The sequence below is a fragment of the Mobula birostris genome, chromosome 23 (genome assembly GCF_030028105.1).
Source record: "Mobula birostris isolate sMobBir1 chromosome 23, sMobBir1.hap1, whole genome shotgun sequence".
In the NCBI taxonomy this organism is placed as follows: Eukaryota; Metazoa; Chordata; class Chondrichthyes; order Myliobatiformes; family Myliobatidae; genus Mobula; species Mobula birostris.
In genome coordinates this window covers 27,496,280-27,517,848 of record NC_092392.1, presented here as the reverse complement: position 1 = coordinate 27,517,848, position 21,569 = coordinate 27,496,280, and the positions used below count along the sequence as shown (strand labels likewise).

General features: G+C 44.1%; 1 protein-coding gene across 2 annotated transcripts in view; it reads left to right on the top strand.

Moving 5' to 3' along the window:
• The window catches only part of LOC140186929 (semaphorin-3A-like), a 257,855-nt gene that overhangs the window by 99,085 nt on the left and 137,201 nt on the right, over positions 1 to 21,569 (top strand). For both annotated transcript variants that reach the window (XM_072241701.1, XM_072241700.1), the window contains exon 4: positions 15,227 to 15,289. In XM_072241701.1, the coding sequence (XP_072097802.1) occupies positions 15,227 to 15,289 (63 nt within the window). The remainder of the gene's footprint in view (positions 1 to 15,226; positions 15,290 to 21,569) is intronic.

Sequence of the window (21,569 nt, the reverse complement as noted above, 5' to 3'; positions counted from 1 at the left end):
GTCAACTCAATATGCTGACATGATTAAAGATCATGTTCAAGTTTATTGTCACTCAACCAGACACATGTAAACAGCCAAACGCCACATCATCCCTCTGGGGCCAAGCTGCAAGGCACAGAACATATAGTTACAATCCAGCACTTACTGTCACAAAATAATATTAGCACCAGTCCCTGAGAGTCATGGCCTGAAATATTGACAGGTTGACGTAAAGTGTGAAGTGTCTGCTTATGTACGACAGTAGAATGTCACTGGCCCAATTATAATAAAACAAGCAGTTGTATAAATATATGAAACGGCAGCAATAGAGGGTGAAGAGTGACCAGTGTGTGTCTGTGAATCTAATCTAATGTTCCCTGAGGCTGAGAAGTTCAAGTGTACAGTATGCTTTCACTGAACTTCTGAAAAGCCAAACACGGGCAAATAGGACGAACAAGGTGGGCCAAAGGACCTGTTTCCTTGCTGTATCACTCTGTGGCTCAATGACTTCATTGTCAACCCAAGTTATCCAAGTCTGTCTTCTGACCAACTTACTTTCCCATTCACCCCCACCGTCCACATAATAACTCAACTGAGTCAATAAGGTGTTATCAGCAAATTTATAACAGAATTTTTCATAGTCATAGAACACTGCAGCACAGAAACAGGCCCTTTGGCCCATCTAATCTGTGCTGAACTATTAATCTGTCTACTTCCAATGACTTGCACCCAGAATATAGCCCTCCACATCCATCCCATCCATGTACCTAACTAAATTTCTCTTAAATACTGCAATTGAATTCACATCCACCACTTCCACCTGGCAACTCATTCCACATTCTTGCGACCCTCTGAGTGAAGAAGTTCCCACTCGTGTTCCCTTTAAACATTTCACCTTTCACCCTTAGCCCATGACCTCTAGTTCTAGTCTCGCTCAACCTCCATGGAAAAAGCCTGCTTGCACTTACCTGATCTATGTCCCTCATAATTATGTTTACAATCAACAATGTTCTCTTAAGTTACTAAAGAATCCAATGCTGAATTTGCAGGCACTGTTTGATTCAGACATAATAACGATTAAAAACCATATCAGGGTTACTGATGGTGGTGATAGAACATCATACAGCAACAGACGCTGATAAAGTCTTTGGAAGTTGTCCTAGGATCTGAGCTGGTGACATGCGCATTCACCAATCACATGTTAAAAATGCATCTTAAATATCAATTAAATCTTCAAATGATGTTGAAATGTCACCATGATTTATAACAAGTCCTTTATCTACTCTTTCATCATCTTTTAAAAAAGTACTGATAATAAGTAGGTTAAGGTTAGAATGAATCACTCTGAGATATGGTTGTGTCTAAATCTAACCACTTGGTGACAGTATTTGAGAGGTCTACCTGCCGTAGCATACTTGTAGTAAGTATCTGGTGGGTCCTCGATGCTCACCCTTGTCATTAGTAGAAGACTTACCAGCAGCCCATTGCCCTACCGGGAATCATCGTCCTCTGAATACTTCCAACTCAATCTCCAGCATACCATTCCCAGTGTTAGTTATTAAAACTTCATCTTTTGGAAAATCCTACAGAACACAGTGGATATGACCCAGTCCATGCTGGCAAAGCCCTCCCCACTATTGAGCACATCTACACGGAGCCTGTGATAGGAATGCTGCGTCATCATTAAGGATCCCACACCACCCAGACCATGTTCTCTTCTCATTGCTGCCATCAGGAAGAAGGTACAGGAGCCTCGGGATGCACACCACCAAGTTCAGGAATAGTTATTGCCCTCAACCATCAGGCTCCTGAACCAGAGGGATAACTTCACTCAACTTCACTTGCCCCAACAGTGAACTGTTCCCACAACCTATGGACTCATTTTCAAGAACTCTTCATCTCATGTTCCTGATAGTTCTTGCTTGTTTGCTTGCTTGCTTATTTATTTATTTATTCTTTTCTTTCCACAGTTTGTTGTCTTTTGCACATTGGTCTTTCATTGATTCTGTTGTGTATCTTGAATTTACTGAGTATGCCCTCAAGAAAATGAATCTCAGGGTAGTATATGGTGACATATATGTACTTTGAACTTTGATCTTGATTGCTTGAAGTAATTGTACAATTATGTACATTGCCACTATCGAGTTTTTGATGGAACTGAATTTCATATGTGGAGTACAGTATATTCCTACATAGTGAGACTGAGGGACATGGAACATTATAACGATTGGTCCTTTACTTATGAAAGTGTAAAAAAGGGCAGTCAGTGATTTGTGGAGTGGTGTGGCTGTGTGATAGGGGTTATTTTGCAGACACATGCCCTAAACTCGCTAAAACTAAGAATGAGAGGTGACTTCATCGGAGCATTAAAATTAGAGTCAGAGAGCACTACAGCACAGAAACAGGACTTTCAGCCCAGCTAGGCCATATTATGTGGCCTAGTCCATCGACCCATCCTGCACCTCTAGTTCTAGACTCACCCAACCTCAGTGGAAAAAGCCTGCATGCATTGACTCTGTCTATTACCCTCATAATTTGTATGCTCCTCTCAAATCTCTTCTCATTCTCCTGGGAATAAAATCCTAGCCTATTTAAGCTTTCCCCGTAATTCTGGTCCTCAAGCCTTGGCAACACTGTTGTGAATTTTCTCTGTACTCTTTTAATCTTATTAATATCTTTCTTGTTGGTAGGTGCCCAGAATTGCACAAGATGCTCCAAATTTGGGCTCACCAACGTCTTTTCCAACTTCCACATAACATCCCGATTCCTGTGCTCAATATTCTGGCTATGAAAGCCAATGAGCTAAAAGCTTTGTTGGCACCACACTCACCGTTCTGGATCTGTGTTCACAGATCCCTTTTTTCTACCGCACTCCTCAGTGACTAACCACTCAATGTGTAACCACTACCCTGGTTTGTCCTTGCAAGCTTTACAGAGTGAATGGTGAGAGGCAACTTCTCCAGGACAGAGACCACAGAAGTTATCGAAGATCCCTGAGTACAGAGTTGGCCACCATACTGAAGTGAGGAGAAATGGAGATATTCCTCAAATTTAAAGGGTTGTAAGTCCCTCACTTCAAGATGATGGCGACTCAGTGAATGAAGATAATCAGGGATGAGATTGAGGGGATTGTAAACACAGAGAGAATTTGGAAAATTCCACAGTGCAGAAGATCAGCCAGTACCTTCACCAACAGAGCAAAACCCTTCTTTCTTATATTTTTATACTATTCAGTCTTCCTGAAACTCACTACATGAGGAGGAATTTCTTTAGCCGGAGGGAGGTGATATATAGAATTTGTTGCCACAGACTGCTGTGGAAGCCAAGTTATTGGGTATATTTAAGGCAGAGGCTGATAGGATCTTCATTATTCAGGGCATCAAGGGTTATGGAGAGAAGGTAGGGAAATGGAGTTGAGAGGGACAATAAATTAGCATGATTGAATGCTGGAGCAGACTCGATGGGCTGAATGGCCTAATTCTGCTCCTGTGTCTTATGGTCTTGTGATCTTACTTCACATTTCTTTTTGCTTGTAACACTACTGTCTGTTGGTGTCCTGAGGCTTCGTTCTGAGGGGAGGTACTCAGACATACTTCATGTTCATGACATTTTCCAGTTGCACTGGTGAGCCATTAAACCTGAACGTGCTGGGCAGTTACCCTGGGGGTACCTCCACAGTGGTTTTCAGCACCTCTAAAGCAATGATGAGATTAGGTGCAGTGAGATTTTCGAACCATTTCCCTGGTCCTATCACTTGCTTGAAGAACCAAATCCTTTCTGATGCTTCAAAGTTTGGCTGCAGACTTCGAGCAGACAACTGCTAAAATCATTCCTCTGAAACGGTTTTGGACTGAGATGTCTTAGTCTTTTCATTGACGAGTCAATGGATGCCCGGCAGTCGGCGACCAGTGGCTGGTGAACTGGGGAATTTCAGCCAGTCGTTGACGTCTCCTCTCTGACAGCTCTGCTCACATTTAGTCCATGTTAATTCTGGGTTGGATCCTCCTCTGCTTGTTTTGGGCTCCAGTTTCAGCTTCCGTTTCATTTATTTATAACATGTGCGTTTACACATATAGTGAAATGTGTCATTTGCATTAAGAACCTCCACAACCCAAGGCAAATGAAATCAGTGAGGATGTGCAGGGGGCAGCCCACAAGTGTCACTATGGTTCTGGCGCCAACATACAATGCCCATAACTCACCTACTCTAACCAGTTGTCTTTGGAATGTGGGAGGAAACCGGAGCACCAACATTGTCATGGGGAGAAGATACAAACTCCTTACAGACAGTGGTGCCCCATGTGGAATTTTGTTGAGAAGAATTGGGAAGAAGCAGAGTTAGGGAGTAAAGTCAAGGTGAAGATGAACTCAGCAAATGATAGAACAGGTTCAAGCACCCGAATGCTCTCCTCCATTAGTCACCGTGGTGCCGCAGACTGAGTCCCCTTCTTGCAGGAAACGATAGTGTCTCCTTGTGCTCTTTGTGCCCAGCCAAGGTGTTTCAGCATTTCACTGAAATGAAATGTCTTCATGTTTGTGTGATTCTTTAATAGAACAAACAAGCCATGGCAAGTTATGAACTTGTTGACCTTACTAACTTTGCCTCCAACTTTCACCCTGCCCTCAAGTTTACCTGGTCCATTTCCAACACCTCCCTCCCCTTTCTAGATCTTTCTGTCTCTGTCTCTGGAGACAGCTTATCCACTGATGTCTACTATAAGCCTACTGACTCTCACAGCTATCTGGACTACTCCTCTTCTCACCCTGTCTCTTGCAAAAACGCCATCCCCTTCTCGCAATTCCTTCATCTCCGCCGCATCTGCTCTCAGGATGAGGCTTTTCATTCTAGGACGAGGGAGATGTCTTCCTTTTTTAAAGAAAGGGGCTTCCCTTCCTCCACTATCAACTCTGCTCTTAAACGCATCTCCCCCATTTCACGTACATCTGCTCTCACTCCATCCTCCCGCCACCCCACTAGGAATAGGGTTCCCCTGGTCCTCACCTACCACCCCACCAGCCTCCGGGTCCAACATATTATTCTCCGTAACTTCCGCCACCTCCAACGGGATCCCACCACTAAGCACATCTTTCCCTCCCCGCCTCTCTCTGCATTCCGCAGGGATCGCTCCCTACACAACTCCCTTGTCCATTCGTTCCGCCCCATTCCTCCCCACTGATCACCCTCCTGGCACTTATCCGTGTAAGCGGAACAAGTGCTACACATGCCCTTACACTTCCTCCCTTACCACCATTCAGGGCCCCAAACAGTCCTTCCAGGTGAGGCAACACTTCACCTGTGAGTCGACTGGGGTGATATACTGCATCCGGTGCTCCCGATGTGGCCTTTTATATATTAGCAAGACCCGACGCAGACTGGGAGACCGCTTTGCTGAACATCTACGCTCTGTCCGCCAGAGAAAGCAGGATCTCCCAGTGGCCACACATTTTAATTCCACATCCCATTCCCATTCTGACATGTCTATCCACGGCCTCCTCTACTGTAAAGATGAAGCCACACTCAGGTTGGAGGAACAACACCTTATATTCCGTCTGGGTCGCCTCCAACCTGATGGCATGAACATCAACTTCTCTAACTTCCGCTAAGGCCCCACCTCCCCCTCGTACCCCATCTGTTAGTTATTTTTATGCACACATTCTTTCTCTCACTCTCCTTTTTCTCCCTCTGTCCCTCTGAATATACCTCTTGCCCATCCTCTGGGTCCCCCCCCCTCCCTTGTCTTTCTTCCCGGACCTCCTGTCCCATGATCCTCTGGTATCCCCTTTTGCCAATCACCTGTCCAGCTCTTGGCTCTATCCCTCCCCCTCCTGTCTTCTCCTATCATTTTGGATCTCCCCCTCCCTCTCCCACTTTCAAATTCCTTACTCACTCTTCCTTCAGTTAGTCCTGACGAAGGGTCTCGGCCTGAAACGTCGACTGCACCTCTTCCTACAGATGCTGCCTGGCCTGCTGCGTTCACCAGCAACTTTGATGTGTGTTGCTTGAATTTCCAGCATCTGCAGAATTCCTGTTGTTTGCAAGTTAACTCATTTTGTTTCTGAGAGAGAGCTCAGCTCTGGCTGGCTGAAGTGCAAACTACAAGATCCCTCTTCAGCGACGGAAGGTGTACCAGGGAGGGACGTAGTGTTATGAATAGTGTAGTGAAATAAATCCGCAGCTCTGAGACGTGCAGGCTTCCTGAACTTCGAGGAGGAACGTGAGCCTTAGTTCACCATAGGATGGCACAGAGGCATGGCGGTTAGCGCATCACTTCACCCTGACAGCGATCATTGATCGGGGTTCAATCCTCACTGCTGTCTGTAAGGAGGTTGTACATTCTGCCCGTGTCCATGTGGGTTTCCTCCGGGTGCTCCAGTTTTCTCCCACATTCCAAAGATGTACGGGTTAGGGTTGGTGAGCTGTGGGCATGACATGGTGGCACCGGAAGCGTGGCAACACTTGCGGGCTGCCCCCAGCACAGTCCTTGCTGATTTGATACGACACATACATCGCATTTCACCGTATGCCTTGATGTTTTGATGTATGTGACAAAATAAAAACTAATCTAATCTTTAATAGAAAATAATCCAGTTGATAAATCTAGTCAGACTTCATATCTGAGCTAAAAATCGAAACATAGAAAACCTACAGCACAATACAGGCCCTTCGGCCCATAAAGCTGTTCCAGACATGTCCTTACCTTAGAAATTACCTAGGGTTACCCACAGCCCTCTATTTTTCTATGCTCCATGTGCCTATCCAGGAGTCTCTTAAAAGACCCTATCGTATCTGCCTCCACCACCGTCACCGGCAGCCCATTCCATGCACTTACAATTCTCTGTATAAAAAAACTTACCCCTGACATCTCCTCTGTACCTACTTCCAGGCACCTTAAAACTGTGCCCTCTCAAGTTAGCCATTTCAGCCCTGGGAAAAGCCTCTGACTATCCACACGATCAATGCCTCTCATCATCTAATACACCTCTATCAGGTCACCTCTCATCCTCCGTCGCTCCAAGGAGAAAAGGCCAAGTTCACTCAACCTCAAGAATGCTTGATCCCTCAAGAATTTTGAGGAATCAAATTGCATTATGAGAGGTCAGTTCTAAAGGTTTTTTTTTAAGAAAATCTTATTTTTATTTGATATGCAGTGATGCACATATTAAACTCTCCTCGAATGAAGGTTCCAGCACTCGCCACCTTTGTCCTTGCCAATCATCCATTTACAGCGAATCTCACTCATGCTGTAAACAGAGAGTGAAACAGGGTCAGCAATAACCAGTCACACCTAGTCACGGGTCAGCACTAACCAGTCACACCTAGTCCACACACCAACCACTATGCACCTGCCTGCAGCAAGAGCCGAGTGTTTAACTCCAAGAGTTCCACAGCTGCAGTGTCTTTATTGTCCTTGGCTATGCAACCGTTCTGTGTTGCTGAGTTTGGGGATCATAAGAAATAAAAGCAGAATTAGGCCATTTGACCATTGTGACTGCTCCACTATTCTATCATGGCTGATATATTATCTCTCTTAACCCCTGTATCATGCCTTCTCCCCATAATCTGATGCCCCGACTAACAAAAACCTATTAACCTCTGCTTTAAATATACCCAATGACATGGCCCTCATAGCTGTCAGTGACAATGAATTCCACAGATTCACCTCCCTCCAGATGAAGAAATGCCTCCTTATCTCTGTTCTAAATGGACGTCCCTCTGTTCTGAGGCTGTGCCCTCTGGTCCGAGACTCCCCAACTGTAGTTAACATCCTCCCCAAGTCCACTCTATCTAGGCCTTTCAAAATTCAATAAGTTTCAATGAGATTCCTCCCTCATTCTTCTGAACTCCATTGAGTACAGGCCCCAAGTTATCAGACACTCATATGTTAACTCGGTTACTCCTGGAATCAGTGAACCTACTCTAGACCCTCTCCAATGTCAGTACATCCTTTCTCAGATAAGCAGCCCAAAACTACTCAGAATACTCCAAGTGAAGCCTCACCAATGCCATATAAAACTTCTGCATCACATCCTTGCTCTTATATTCTAGTCCTCTCAAAATGAATGCTAACATTGCATTTGATGTCCTTACCACCGACTCAACCTGCACAAGACTGTTTGGAAAATAGTCTACACCTTTATTCCTTTTACCAAAGTGTATGGCTACGCAATGAACCCAGAGAATTGCCCTTCCAGTGGTCTTCAGTGGCTGTATCGGTTGCTCTCTGAGTGCCTTTACCCTGTCAGACAGGCGTCTCTCCTGTAACACACAGCTCCAAGTATTGAATGACCACGTAAACATATCAATGTTACCTTATCACCTTCTAATTCTCCTGAATAGCAGATCCAAGGGAGATTCCACAAAGGTTCCCCTCAGGTTGGGTGAGACTAGATCCAAAGGTAATAGGTTTAGGGTAAAAAGTGAAATCTTTAAGGGGAACATGAAGGAGAGCTTCTTCACTCAGAGGGTGTGGAAGTGTGGAACAAGCTGCTTGTGGAAGTGGTAGAAGTGGATTCAATTGGAACATTTAAGAGAAGTTTGGATAGGGACATGAATGAGAAGGATAGGAGGGTGCAAGTAGATGGGATGAGGCAGAAGACCAGGTCAGCACAGAGTAGATGGGCTGAAGAGCATGATTCTGTGCCATAGTGCTCTATGCTCTATAAGTCTTCCCATCAAGGACAATACTGTAATTTCGCCATGAAGACACACCGAGAACTGGGGTTGTGAGAGTCCTCTGAGAACTTGGAATACCAATGCCACACTTACACAAGTAGACTGATGCTGGAAGCAGACAGCTCAGCCTCAGCCTCCTTTCTCAAAAGAACCAATTACTCCTGTCTGATGCAGTCCAGTTAATATTTTGAAGTTTGTGATGGATAATATTTTAATTGGTGCAATTTATACCCAATTTACCATTAATACAGGTTATGTTCTTCAAGAAAGGTGTACCTTCCACATAACATAATCCCGTAATATTCTGCCATTATAGCATAATGCCTTCTTAACTCTAAGACATCACTGGAACGATTCCATCTCTGCATGTGGTATCAGCCTGAACTGAACTAATTGAGTAAATCTAAATATAATTTTTAACAATTAAAGAATTCTGAATAGAGTTCAGAATTTAGGATAGAGTGAGTGAGCTAGGGATTTTCTCTTTGGAGTGAAGGAGAATGAGATGTGATTGGATAGAAATGTACAGGATGATAACAAGTATAGAGTGGACAGCCAGCACCTTTTTTTCTCAGCGTAGAAATGGCTAATACAAGGGGGCATAATTTTAAAATAATTAGAGGGAAGAATAGGGGTGATATCAGAGGTAGGGTCTCGACAGAGAGACTGGTGGATGCATGGATCGCCCTGCCAGGCAGGGGTTGTAATTGAGGGAGGTACATTCTGGGCATTAGATAAACATGTGGATGATAGAAAAATGGAGGGCTGTGGAGGGGAGAAGGGTTAGATTGATCTTAGAATAGTTTAAAAGGTTGGCACAACATCGTGGCCTTAGGACCTGTAACTCTGGTGCAGTGGAGCATGTGACTGGGACTATATATGTTAGGCAACTTGACCTTGGGATCTGCTCTGCCACATCTTGTTCATTGACAGGATGTGGACGCAGCTGGCACAGCACAAAAGCTGTTGTCCCTCCTCAAGCTGAGCCGTTCACTGGGTCATACCGTCTCAGAGTTTGGTGTTGGATCTGGTGATATTGATCCAGGGATTCTTTGGAAGTCAAGAATGAAGCATACTGTAAACGTTGGTGCTTTCAGGGGTTTTGTTAAATGTTACAAGAACAAACAACAAAGAAAAGGAGCGAGAAAAAGAAGTTATAGTCATCTCATACAAAATCTAGGACTGACTGGAATGATAACATCAACCCAGTGATAACAATTAATTTATGAAATAACCAGAGTCAATTTGCATCTGCTGCAGAAAGCCCAAGAGGCTTCTAAAAAAATGCAAAAGCAACAATTTTACAGTTACTGAAATATTCACTGAACTAGTATGTGTTAATAGGTGATTATATAAAAATACAGAAATAGAAAAGTTAAACTACAAGAAAATACAACAAAAAAATAACAATTTTGTGCCTTAATCGAATAGTGGCTATCCCACCAATCTGAGGGACAGGAGTTACAGAGCCCAGAAAGTAAAGAGATGGAAAACTTTCTCTCAATGTACAACCCAGATACCTTCCTATCAACATCCATTGGATATTTTAAGTTCCAGATTGATTTAATAGACTAATGGTGAAAAGAGAAATGATTAAGAGGAACCTAAGGGAGAACTTCTTCACTCAGGGGGTGGTAAGAATGTGAAACAAACTGCCAGCAGAAATGGTGAATGGGGGTTCAATTTCAACATTTAAGAAAATTTGCAGAAGTACAAACACGGGTGCGTTGTGGAGGTCAATGGGACTAGGCAAAATAATAATTTGGCATGGACTAGATGGGCCAAAAGGCCTGTTTCTGTGCTGTAGTATTCCCTGGCTCTATGACTAATTATTTTCTGGAGTGGAATTTGAACTTGTGTCTTCAGAAGAATATCCCAATCTCCGACACAGTGTTCCATGTCTCCAACACAGTGGCCCACGTCTCCAATACAGACCTTTAACGTAGGAGTCCCTGCATTCATTTTACCCTACAGCCAGCATGAGACTTTCTCTGACCAGCTGGTAGTTTCCAATGTCCCTGCACTCGTCCATCCCCTCTGAGAGCAGACACTGGTTCTGATTAAAGGTGCCAACGTCCTCAGTGTTAACTCTGTCTCGTCCTCCAAAAATGCACCCTGAATGGTCGATTATTTGCAATATTTTCTGCTTAATTTAAGAAACTTCCAATTCCCATTGCTCTCCCTGGATGAATTGATATAACCCGAAACCCGCAGTAGTTCCTTGGACTGAGTGGAAAACAGCCCACACGCAGACCTGTAAGCTCCACAGAAAAATGAGCCGCACTTAGCACAATCCAAAACCTCTTAACTGATCTCAATCACTCAACCATCGGCAGTGATAACTTTACATTCCTGACTACCCAACCAATTCAAAATAAACACTGAGAATTATCTGTATGTTGCATTTTGGAGTTTGTTCTCAATGAGCCATGTAGTTTATCTCCGGTGATCTCAGCGAATGGATTAGAAAAAGTATTCCAGTTAACATATACTGGCCACGATAACAGGGGATGAAAGGGGAAAGATTTATAAGGGACCTGAGGGGCAACAACTTCACCCAGAGATTGGTGAATATCTGGATCAAGTTGTCAGAGGAACTGGTTGAGGCTGGCACAATAGTATCATCGAACAGATACTTGGACAGGAAAGGTTTAGAGGGATATAGAACTAGGTTAGGTGAACATCTTGGATAGCATGAATGTGAAGGGCCAAAGGGGTCTTTATCCATGCTATATGACTATACAACTCAATATGACTACATCCTATATACTCTATGATTGTTTATGACTCTACAGGCTTCTGTGCTGTGATTCTCCACGACTCATATACACCTCTAGCTTTTATACTGATTTACTATGTCAAGAGTGTTCATGAAATCTTGGGCCTAGGGTTTGCTGAGCCTGACTTACTCACACACCCTTTATAGGCTGTATCCCAACCCCAGGAGCACACCTTGCAGGAACGACTTCCTGACAGACAATGACATTAAATTGGCTAATAATGCCTAGACAGTGCAAGCCTTCTGACTGTCCCTGGTATGAAGGGGTTGGGCCTGAGCTGAACCCCTCATACCATTTTGGGAGCTGGCTAAGCCACACCCCAGCCTGATCCAACAGTTTGAGAATTGTGAACATTTCTAGCATTGCTTACAGAAAAAGGACACAGGAAAATGGAGCAGGTGTTGTCCATTCTGTCCTTCAACATCTATTTGACCCTGGAGTCACTTTCCTGCCCGTTCCCATTTCACATTGTGTCAGGGGACATGCCTTATGATGAAGATATGATGGGCGAGTTATGCCTTTTCTCTTTGGAGTGAAGGAGAATGAGGAGTGTACAGGATGATAAGAAGAATAGGTTGAGTGGGCACTCAGAGGCATTTTGCCAGGGTGGAAATAATACGAGGGGGGCATAATTTTAAGTGATTGGAGGTATTTTTAATTATAGGGAGGATATCAGAGGTAGGCTTTCTACACAGAGAATGGGGACACCTGGAACATGCTGCTGTGGGTGGGGGGAAGTGGTAAAAACTAATACATAGAACAAAGATCACTACAGCACAGTACAGGCTCTTTGACCCTTCGACAATGGTACATTATGGACCTATATGAGCCTAGGCACATGGATGAAAGAAAAACGGAGGCCTATGTGAGAGGGAAGGGTGAGATTGATCATGGAGTTGGTTTATATAGGTCAGCACAACATTGTGGGCCGAAGGGCCTGTACTGTGGCGTACTGTTCTGACGTTAATTGGCTCACTTAAAAACCCTGGCAGGCATTTAAATACGTTTTAGTCCATTCAATTGATTCAAAATGATGTAATTGATTGGAACTTGCTTCTCCCTGTCAGACAAGAATGCAGAACCTGCTCCAGCTTCAGGTCGATCCCAGAGCAGCAGAGTTTCCAGAGTCCTTGCGGGAAGCTGGTGTCTCCACAGGGAATCCCTTATCAGCCATCACCAGGAAGCTGGATATACAGGAGGGCCTGTATATGTGTGTGTGTGTGTCTGTGCAGGAGGCGAGGCATGTAGAGAGGGAAAGGTTAGCCTACACAGGTGGTGCTGACATCTCAAAGAAACTGTGCCTTTAACGCTGACATTAATATATTATGGAGATTGATTGTCCGTGAATAAATCATGGAAGTCTGTATGTGTCTGAGTAAATTCGGTCATGATGTGAAAAGCCTGAAAATGATAATTTCCACATTAAAAATGCAAACTTTGCATTTGTTTGTTCAGTTTGCTGAGGTGATAATGGTAAAACTAATGTTTTGAGATCAAATTTGGCAGCAATTAAAGTCATTTTAAGAAGCACTTATCATGGTTTAAAGACGTAAGAGTATGAAGTGTAACACATTAATGATTCAACTTGTTGCAAGGTGTCTCCTGGCATTTTTGAACAGCATTATTTAATTAGCATTAAAGTCCCTCACAGTTTATGGTGTTAATTATTCCTTATGACTATCAATAAAAGCCAAACTAGAATAATAAATCTAAAGAATAAGATTTGAGGAGCATTTGATGGCTCTGGGACTGCACTTGCTGGAATTTAGAAAAATGATGATGGATCTCATTGAAACCTACCAAATACAGAAAGACCTAGATAAAGTGGATGTGGAAAAGATGTTTCTAGTAGTGGGAATGTCTAGAACCGGTAGGCACAGCCTCAGAATAGAAGAACTACACTTTAGAGATGAGGAGGAATATCTGTAGCCAGAAGATGGCGATCTACGGAATTCTTTGCCACAGATGGCAATGGAGGCCAGGTCATTGGGTATATTTCAAGCAGAAGCTGATAGGCTCTTGATTAGTCAGGACGTCAACAGTAATGGGGAGAAGACAAAGAACAGTGTTGAGAGGGATAATAAATCAGCCATGATTGAATGACGAAGCAGATTCAATGAGCTGAATTGCCGAATTCAGCTCCTATGCTTTATGTTAGCGACAGGACTGAAGCACTCTTAACATACCAAAACATCTGAAGGTACTTCACGCGAGTGTTGTCAAACTAATTTGATGCTGAGCTACTTCAGGAGCTGGTGGAAGTGCTCGAAGAAAGTTCCAAGGAGCAGCTTAGAGAAGGAAAGTGAGACAGAGAGATTTCTAGAGGAAGTTTTGGACCTGGGGACACAGTGACCCGCAACAGTGGAGTAACTAAATTCAGGATTAGAGTTGACAGAATGCCATATATGTTCCTGATGGGCTCCTTGAGTTACAGAAACGGAGCTGGAATTGGAATATTATTGCTCTGTGTACAGTGGAAAGCCTGTCTTGCATACTGTTCATACAGATCAAATCACTACACAGTGCATTGAGGTAGAGCAAGGTAAAACAATAACAGAATGCATAATAAAGTGCAACAAATGCAGAGAAAGTGCAGGTGATAATAAGGTGCAAGGTCATAACAGGGTAGATTGTGAGGTCTAGAGACTGTTTGATCGTACTATGAAGAACGCTCTGTGAAGGACAGTCATACCTTGAATATCATGAAATTAACAAAATATGGTAAGATAATGATTTATAGTTACTATATTATGAGGTATGAAGGTGGTTTACTGATCAACTGGCTGTCATACATTTTTAACTGACAAACTTAGTATTTCTAAAGCAGGGATGTTTTGAAGTATAATTAATGAGATCTAGAGACGGAGAAGAGACTGAATAACACTGGCAGACTGTATTACTTGACCATTACCCCTGAACCATCAGGCTCTTGAACCCCATGAGATAACTTCACTCAACCTAACACTTAACTGATTCCACAACCTAATGACCCCTCACTTCTTGCTCCACTCACAGATTTCCTGGGAAAGTTCCGAAACTTTTTCATTCTCATTGACATTAGTTTTGGGGAAATCAACATATTAAGTATTTTGAGAGAACAATCCAGCTCAGGGGACAGGCCCTTCAGTCCACAATGTTGTGCCAAACAAATTAAATAAGTAATCAAATGGCCAATTGATCCATTCTACCTACTCAATATCTTTCCCTCTTCCCTCCTGTCTAAGAGCCTCTATTATATCTGCCTCCATCACCACCTCAAGCAACACATTCTTGACACCCACCACCCTCTGTGTAAAAACCCTGCCCCATACATCTCCTTCGATATTAACCCCCCCCCCCTTGCCTGAAGTGGACGCCCTCTGGCATTAATGCAAGGGGTAAATGCAAGCAAGCTTTTTCCACTGAGGTTGGGTGGGTCTACAACTAGGGGTCATGGCTTAAGGGTGAAAGATGAAAAATTTAAGGGGAACTTGAGGAGAATCCTTCACTCAGAGGGTCGTGAGAGTGTGGAATGAGCTGGAAAGAAGTGGAAAGTGGCCCCTGTGAGCTCAACTTCAATGTTTAAGAGAAGTTTAGATAGATACATGGATTGTAGGGATATGGAAGGCTATGATCCAGGTGCAGGTTGTTGGGGGTAAGCAGCTTAAATGGTTTTGGCATGGACCAGATGGGCCGAAGGGCCTGTTTTTGTGCTGTACTTCTCTATGACTCTATGACTCTAGATATTTAATACTATTTGATAATGCTATGTAAAGAAAGCTAATTGTTCCTGTTTTCTGGTTGACTTTTTCAGATTGTCTGGCCTCCAACACCTGCACGGAGAGATGAGTGCAAATGGGCTGGGAAAGATGTCATGGTAAGAAGATTGTTGTTGAGGTTCATGAACTGTTGGTGCCAGGGAAGGTGAGGAAATCTCTGCAGCCAGGGCAATGTGTGTGGAGGCAGAGCCAGGTCATTGACCAGAACAGTCAGCTGCTTCTCTCTCCACAGATCCTGCCTGACCTGACGTGTATCCTGGCATTGTCCGGTGTGACGCCACGTTTCTGTTGGGTGCAGTAGTTTGCTCGTGAAGGTGGGATTGTGCTTGCAGTAGCACTGCTCACATAGAGCCATAGAGCACCACAGCACAGAAACACGTCTTTCAGCCCATCTAGTCTGTGCTAAATAGCTATTCGGCTAAATCCCATTCACCGGCACCGGGACAATGGGCCTCCATTACCCTCCCATCATATATTCACCCAAAATTATCTGAAATATTGAAATGAAACCCACACCTGCCACTTCCAGGTGCAGCTCATTCCAGACTCACACCACCCACGGAGAGGAGAAGTTTCCCCTCAGGCTCCCCTTAAATATTTCACCTTTTACCCTTAACCTATGAAATCTAATCCTAGGTTCACCCAACCTCAATGGAAAAAGCCAGCTTGAATTAACCCTATCTATGCCCCCATCCCATCCATCAAATCTTCTCAATTACTCCAGGGGCTAAAATCCTAACCAATTCAAACTTTCCCTATAACTCAGGTTGTCCAGTCCCGGCAATGTCCTTGTAAAGGCGTTGGTGATTTGGAGTTTGGACGTTCTGAGGCAAGAGGTGCGCAATAAATAGGCATGGGGAATTGGACGTTCAACATTTGGCAACAGCGTGCTGGGCTGAGCAGTGGCTCAGGTCAAAAGCTGGGCCTTGCCAAGCTCGGGGGGTGGGCAGTCTAGCCAGTAAAAGAGGGACATGTTGTCTGAAGCACATACCTCTTCGTGTTGAGATTTTGAATGATGACAGGAGGAGCTTCCTCACACTCTGTGTGGCCCAGATAAAAGTCAGTGCACACTCACTGGCCTTCGCCAGTGGAGGTGAGTAACTGCAGTGATTGCTGGAGAGAAGCCATCATGCTACAGCCCATGGGTTCTAGTTCAGCACTATGTCTTACCTCAGTCACTGCACTGTAAACACTTTAATCCACTTTCTATAATGCTGATTGCATTGTAAATATATGCTGCTATTTATGCATTTAAACACATTTTATTCCATTTCTTTACTTTAACCTCTAACTTTGTTTTTATATAACACTTTACTCTTTATAATTGTTGATTGTTTTTGTTTTCTGTTGCATGTCTCACCTTGACCATCACACCGCAGCAAATTGCTAATGCATGTAAATATATATGGCGAATAAAGTTGCTCCTTAATCCTTGAAATGTGACAGTGATTTCTGAAAGCATGCCTCTCAGTTTCCATCAAAACTGGCCAGTACCGATGAAAAGCTAAATCTACCTGCTCCCTGATCAGGACAGCATTTTGTTCTCAGATTTCCAGCATTTCCATAGGTTGGTTTCTGCACTGTTTACCCTTTTCTTTTCATTTTCTTTCTCCCAACTTTATTTTCACTCATCTCTCTTTTCCTCCGCCTTCTCTGCACAAATCAGCTTGGATTGGCAAACCTTCAACCCCACTGCCTGCTGCACCACCACCACCACCACCTGTGGTCCTCCGTTCCCCCTCAGCTCCATCCTATCAGAGACATTCCCAATCTCCTCTCTGCTCACTTCTCTACCACCTAAGGTGTTTGATTTGTTTGAGGTGTTTGACTGCATTGGCGCTGCTTCCTGCACGCATGCTGAGCTCGTTGACTTCATTAACTTTGTCTCCAACTTTCACCCTGCCCTCAAGTTTACCTGGTCCATTTCCGACACCTCCCTCCCCTTTCTAGATCTTTCTGTCTCTATCTCTGGAGACAGCTTATCTACTGATGTCTGCTATAAGCCTACGGACTCTCACAGCTACCTGGACTATTCCTTTTCTCACCCTGTCTCTTGCAAATATGTCATCCCCTTCTCACAATTCCTCCGTCTCCGCTGCATCTGCTCTGAGGATGAGGCTTTTCATTCCAGGATGAGGGGGATATCCTCCTTTTTTAAAGAAAGAGGCTTCCCTTCCTCCACCATCAACTCTGCTCTCAAATGCATCTCTCCCTTTTCACGCACATCTGCTCTCACCCCATCCTCCTGCCACCCCACTAGGAATGGGGTTCCCCTTATCCTAACCTACCACCCCACCAGCCTCCGTGTCCAACATATAATTCTCCATAACTTCCGCCACCTCCAACGGGATCCCACCACCAAGCACATCTTTCCCTCCCCCCCCCCCCCTTTCTGCTTTCTGCAGGGATCGCTCCCTACACGACTCCCTTGTCCATTCGTTCCCCCCATCCCTTCCCACCGATCTCCCCCCTGGCACTTATCCTTGTAAGCGGAACAAGTGCTACACATGCCCTTACACTTCCTCCCTCACCACCATTCAGGGCACCAGACAGTCCTTCCAGGTGAGGCGACACTTCACCTGTGAGTCGGCTGGGGTGATATACTGCGTCCGATGCTCCCGATGTGGCCTCCTATATATTGGCGAGACCTGACGCAGACTGGGAGATCGTTTTGCTGAACACCTACTCTCTGTCCGCCAGAGAAAGCAGGATCTCCCAGTGGCCACACATTTTAATTCCACATCCCAATCCCTTTCTGATATGTCTATCCACGGCCTCCTCTACTGTAAAGATGAAGCTACACTCAGGTTGGAGGAACAACACCTTATATTCTGTCTGGGTAGCCTTCAACCTGATGGCATGAATATTGACTTCTCTTAACTTCCGTTAATGCCCCTCCTCCCCTTCACACCCCATCCCTTATTTATTTATTTAGTAAATATATATTTTTATATATTTTTTATTTCCCGCTGCTTTTTTCTCTCTCTCTTTTTTCTCCCTCTGTCCCTCTCACTATAACTCTTTGCCTGCTCTCCACCCCCCGGGTTCCCTCCCCCCTTCTCTCTCTCCTCAGGCTTCCCGTCCCGTGATCCCCTCCCTTCTCCAGCTCCTGGCTCCATCCCTCGCCCTCCTGTCTTCTCCTATCATTTCGGATCTTCCCCTCCCCCTCCCACTTTCAAATCTCTTACTAACTCTTCCTTCAGTTAGTCCTGATGAAGGGTCCCGGCCCGAAATGTCGACTGTACCTCTTCCTAGAGATGCTACCTGGCCTGCTGCGTTCACCAGCATTTTTTTGTGTGTATTGTTTGATTTGTGTTTTTTTTTCCAGTTCTGATGAATGATTAGTAAATGGAAACATTCACTATTCTACCTATCATCTTTCAGCTTCTTACTTCATCCCTCCCACTCATCCACCTTCCCCTTCTCCTGGTACCACTTATCACCCCTCCCCATCTACCCACCTTCCCCCTCTCCTAGTACCATTCATCATCACCCCTCCCCACCCACCCAAACTCCCTTTCTCCTCGTCTCACTTATCATCACCCCTCCCCACTCACCCAACTTCCCCCTCTCCTGGTCTCACTTTTCATCACCCCTCCTCACTCACCCAACTTCCCCTTCTCCTGATCTCACTTATCATCTGACATCTTCCACCAACCTTTCCCCTTTCCTGGTCTCACTTACCATTTGCCATCCTGTACTCCCCCCACCCCCCCACCTTCTTAGTCTGACCTCTAACCCCTTCCTTTCCAGTCCTGATGATGATCTGTGTTTATCTCAGATTTCCACCAGCTGCATTATTTTTTTTCAGTCTCTTCTGTGGTTTCAACTTACTATTGTAACCACACTTGATTGCCTGCCACTTGGAGATGAAGGTCACACCTGGCAAACAGGATGAGCTTAGGTGGGCATCTTGGCTGGCATGGATATGGTGGGCCATAGGGTTTGTTTTTCTGCTGTGTGAGTGATGTTGCACCATCACAGATAAACTGTGTGCCCTGGAGACCACAGGCACCCATGCTGAGCACATCTGAACTGGCCCAGGAGACCATGGTACCTGTGCTCTGTACATCTGAACTGGCTCAGGACCTACCCTTTGATCAGCTGCTGCCCTTTGTCAGATTGTCACTGATGATAATTGACACATTTGATAAATGATTATAGTTTACTACAGATCCATAATTTATTGAAAGTAACATCACAGATAGCTAGAGATCTTATAGAGGTATACAAAGTTCTGAGGGGTATAGATAGAGTAAACACAAGCAGGCTTTTTCCAGTGAATTGGGTGAGACTACAACTAGAAGTCATGGGTTAAGAGTGAAAGGTGAAAACTTTAAGGGGAACATGAGGCAGAATTTCTTCACTCAGAGGGTGTTGAGAGTGTGGAATGGGTTGCCAGCAGAAGTGTGGATGCAAGGTTGATTTCAAAATTTAAGAGAAATTTGGATAGGTGAATGGATGGATGGAGTATGGAGGGCTAAGTGCTGGGTGCAGGTCACTGGGACTCAACAGAATAAGAGTTTGGCATGGACTAGATGGGCTGAAGGGTCTGTTTCCGTACTGTAGTACTCTAATTTCATGATCTCAGTTCAATTAAGTAATTATATAATATCACTCATGAGCTTTGTAACAGACTAACTAGTATAATTTCATTTCATTTTAGACAGCAACTCACTGATGAGCTCAGTGACCTGTTTAAGGATATTATGTCACATGATGTGGCATCAACTGATTAAGAATTTGCATAAACTTTTCACTTGTAGTATTGTGATTCTTTGAAGTAATGACTTGCGAGTAAACAAGAGGATGTGATGTAACTTATCCCAAACACCACACACCTCCAGCTTCACTATGTCTCAAAAGGCAATCGATAGTATGGGTTTTTTTTAATGCTATGAATAGAGAACAGCACTGCACAGTTCAGGCCCTTTGGTCCATGATGTTGTGCTGACATTTAACCTACCCTAAGATCAATCTAACTCTTCCCTCCCAATAGCTCTCCATTTTTGTATCATCCGTGTGCATATCCAAGAGTTTCTTCAGTGTCCCTAACGTACAGTATGTGTATCTACCACCACCTCGGCAGGGCATTCCACACACCCAACACGCTCTGTGTAAAAAAAATACCAGCCATCTCTGACATCCCTCCTATACTTTCCCCCAATCTCCTTAAAATTATAACCCCTGTGTTATCTATAATTAAAATGTGATACTAACCTTGAACAGGCTCTGAGGATACAAACTTCAAACAGCAGTATGAGGAAGCTGCATGATGTTTTGTGATGTTGGACAGAACTTACACTCAGTTAGGAGTGAGGAATGAATATCGACCTTGCTGGGGACACATCTCCCCATCGGAACAGTTATAGAGAAGCTGGAACCAGTTTAGCAAGGATAATTGATTTTATTCTGTGTACTTGCAATGGTTTTGCACCCAGGAATCAAGGTCATCTTCTCCTCTGTTCCACTTGACTGATGGATAGACGTTGGCTAAAGCGTATGAACATTATATCCCATTATATTACGGATGTGTTATGGCAGAAGGGTGCATGCTCCATGGGTTAGTGTTTCCATGGCAACGTTATAGGCACCTCATGTAGTCCAAACTCTCTCCATTTAATCAAGTTATGCATCTTGATTTAAACTAAAGAGGGCTATGGATGCAACTTTCACTGAAGGACTTGAGTGATAAGCAAAGGCTAGATAGGCTACGACTGTTTTCCATGGATAAAGGAGTGGTTACCTTATAGGTTTATAAAGTTAAGAGGGGTATAAATAGGGTTGCTAGTTTCAATTTTTTTCCAGAATAAGGGATGCTGTCTTCGCGCTGCTGCCATCATGGAGGCACAGGAGCCTCAGGACTCACACCACCAGGTTCAGGCACAATTATTACCCCACAACCATCAGGCTCTTGAGCCAGAGGGGATAACTTCATTCAACTTCACTTGCCCCATCACTGAAACGTTCCCACAACCTATGGACTCAATCTCAAGGTCTCTTCATCTTATGTCTCAATATTTATTGCTTATTTATGTATTACTAATTTTTCTCTTTCTGTATCTGCACAGTTTGTTGATGTTTACACATTAGTTGTTTGCCCATCCTGTTGGGTACGATCTTTCTGTGATTCTATTGTGTTTCTTAGATTTACTGTGTATGCCCGCAAGAAAATGAATCTCAGGGTTGTATATGGTGATATATATGTACTTTGGTAATAAATTTACTTTGAACTTTGAACACTGGGTACAAGTTTAAAGTGAGAGGTAGATGCTTAACTGAAATGTGAGGTGGAACATCTTCATTCAGATGGTGGAGCAAGCTGCCAGAGGAAGTGGTTTGTACAATGTTTAAAAGACACTTAGATAAGTACTTGGT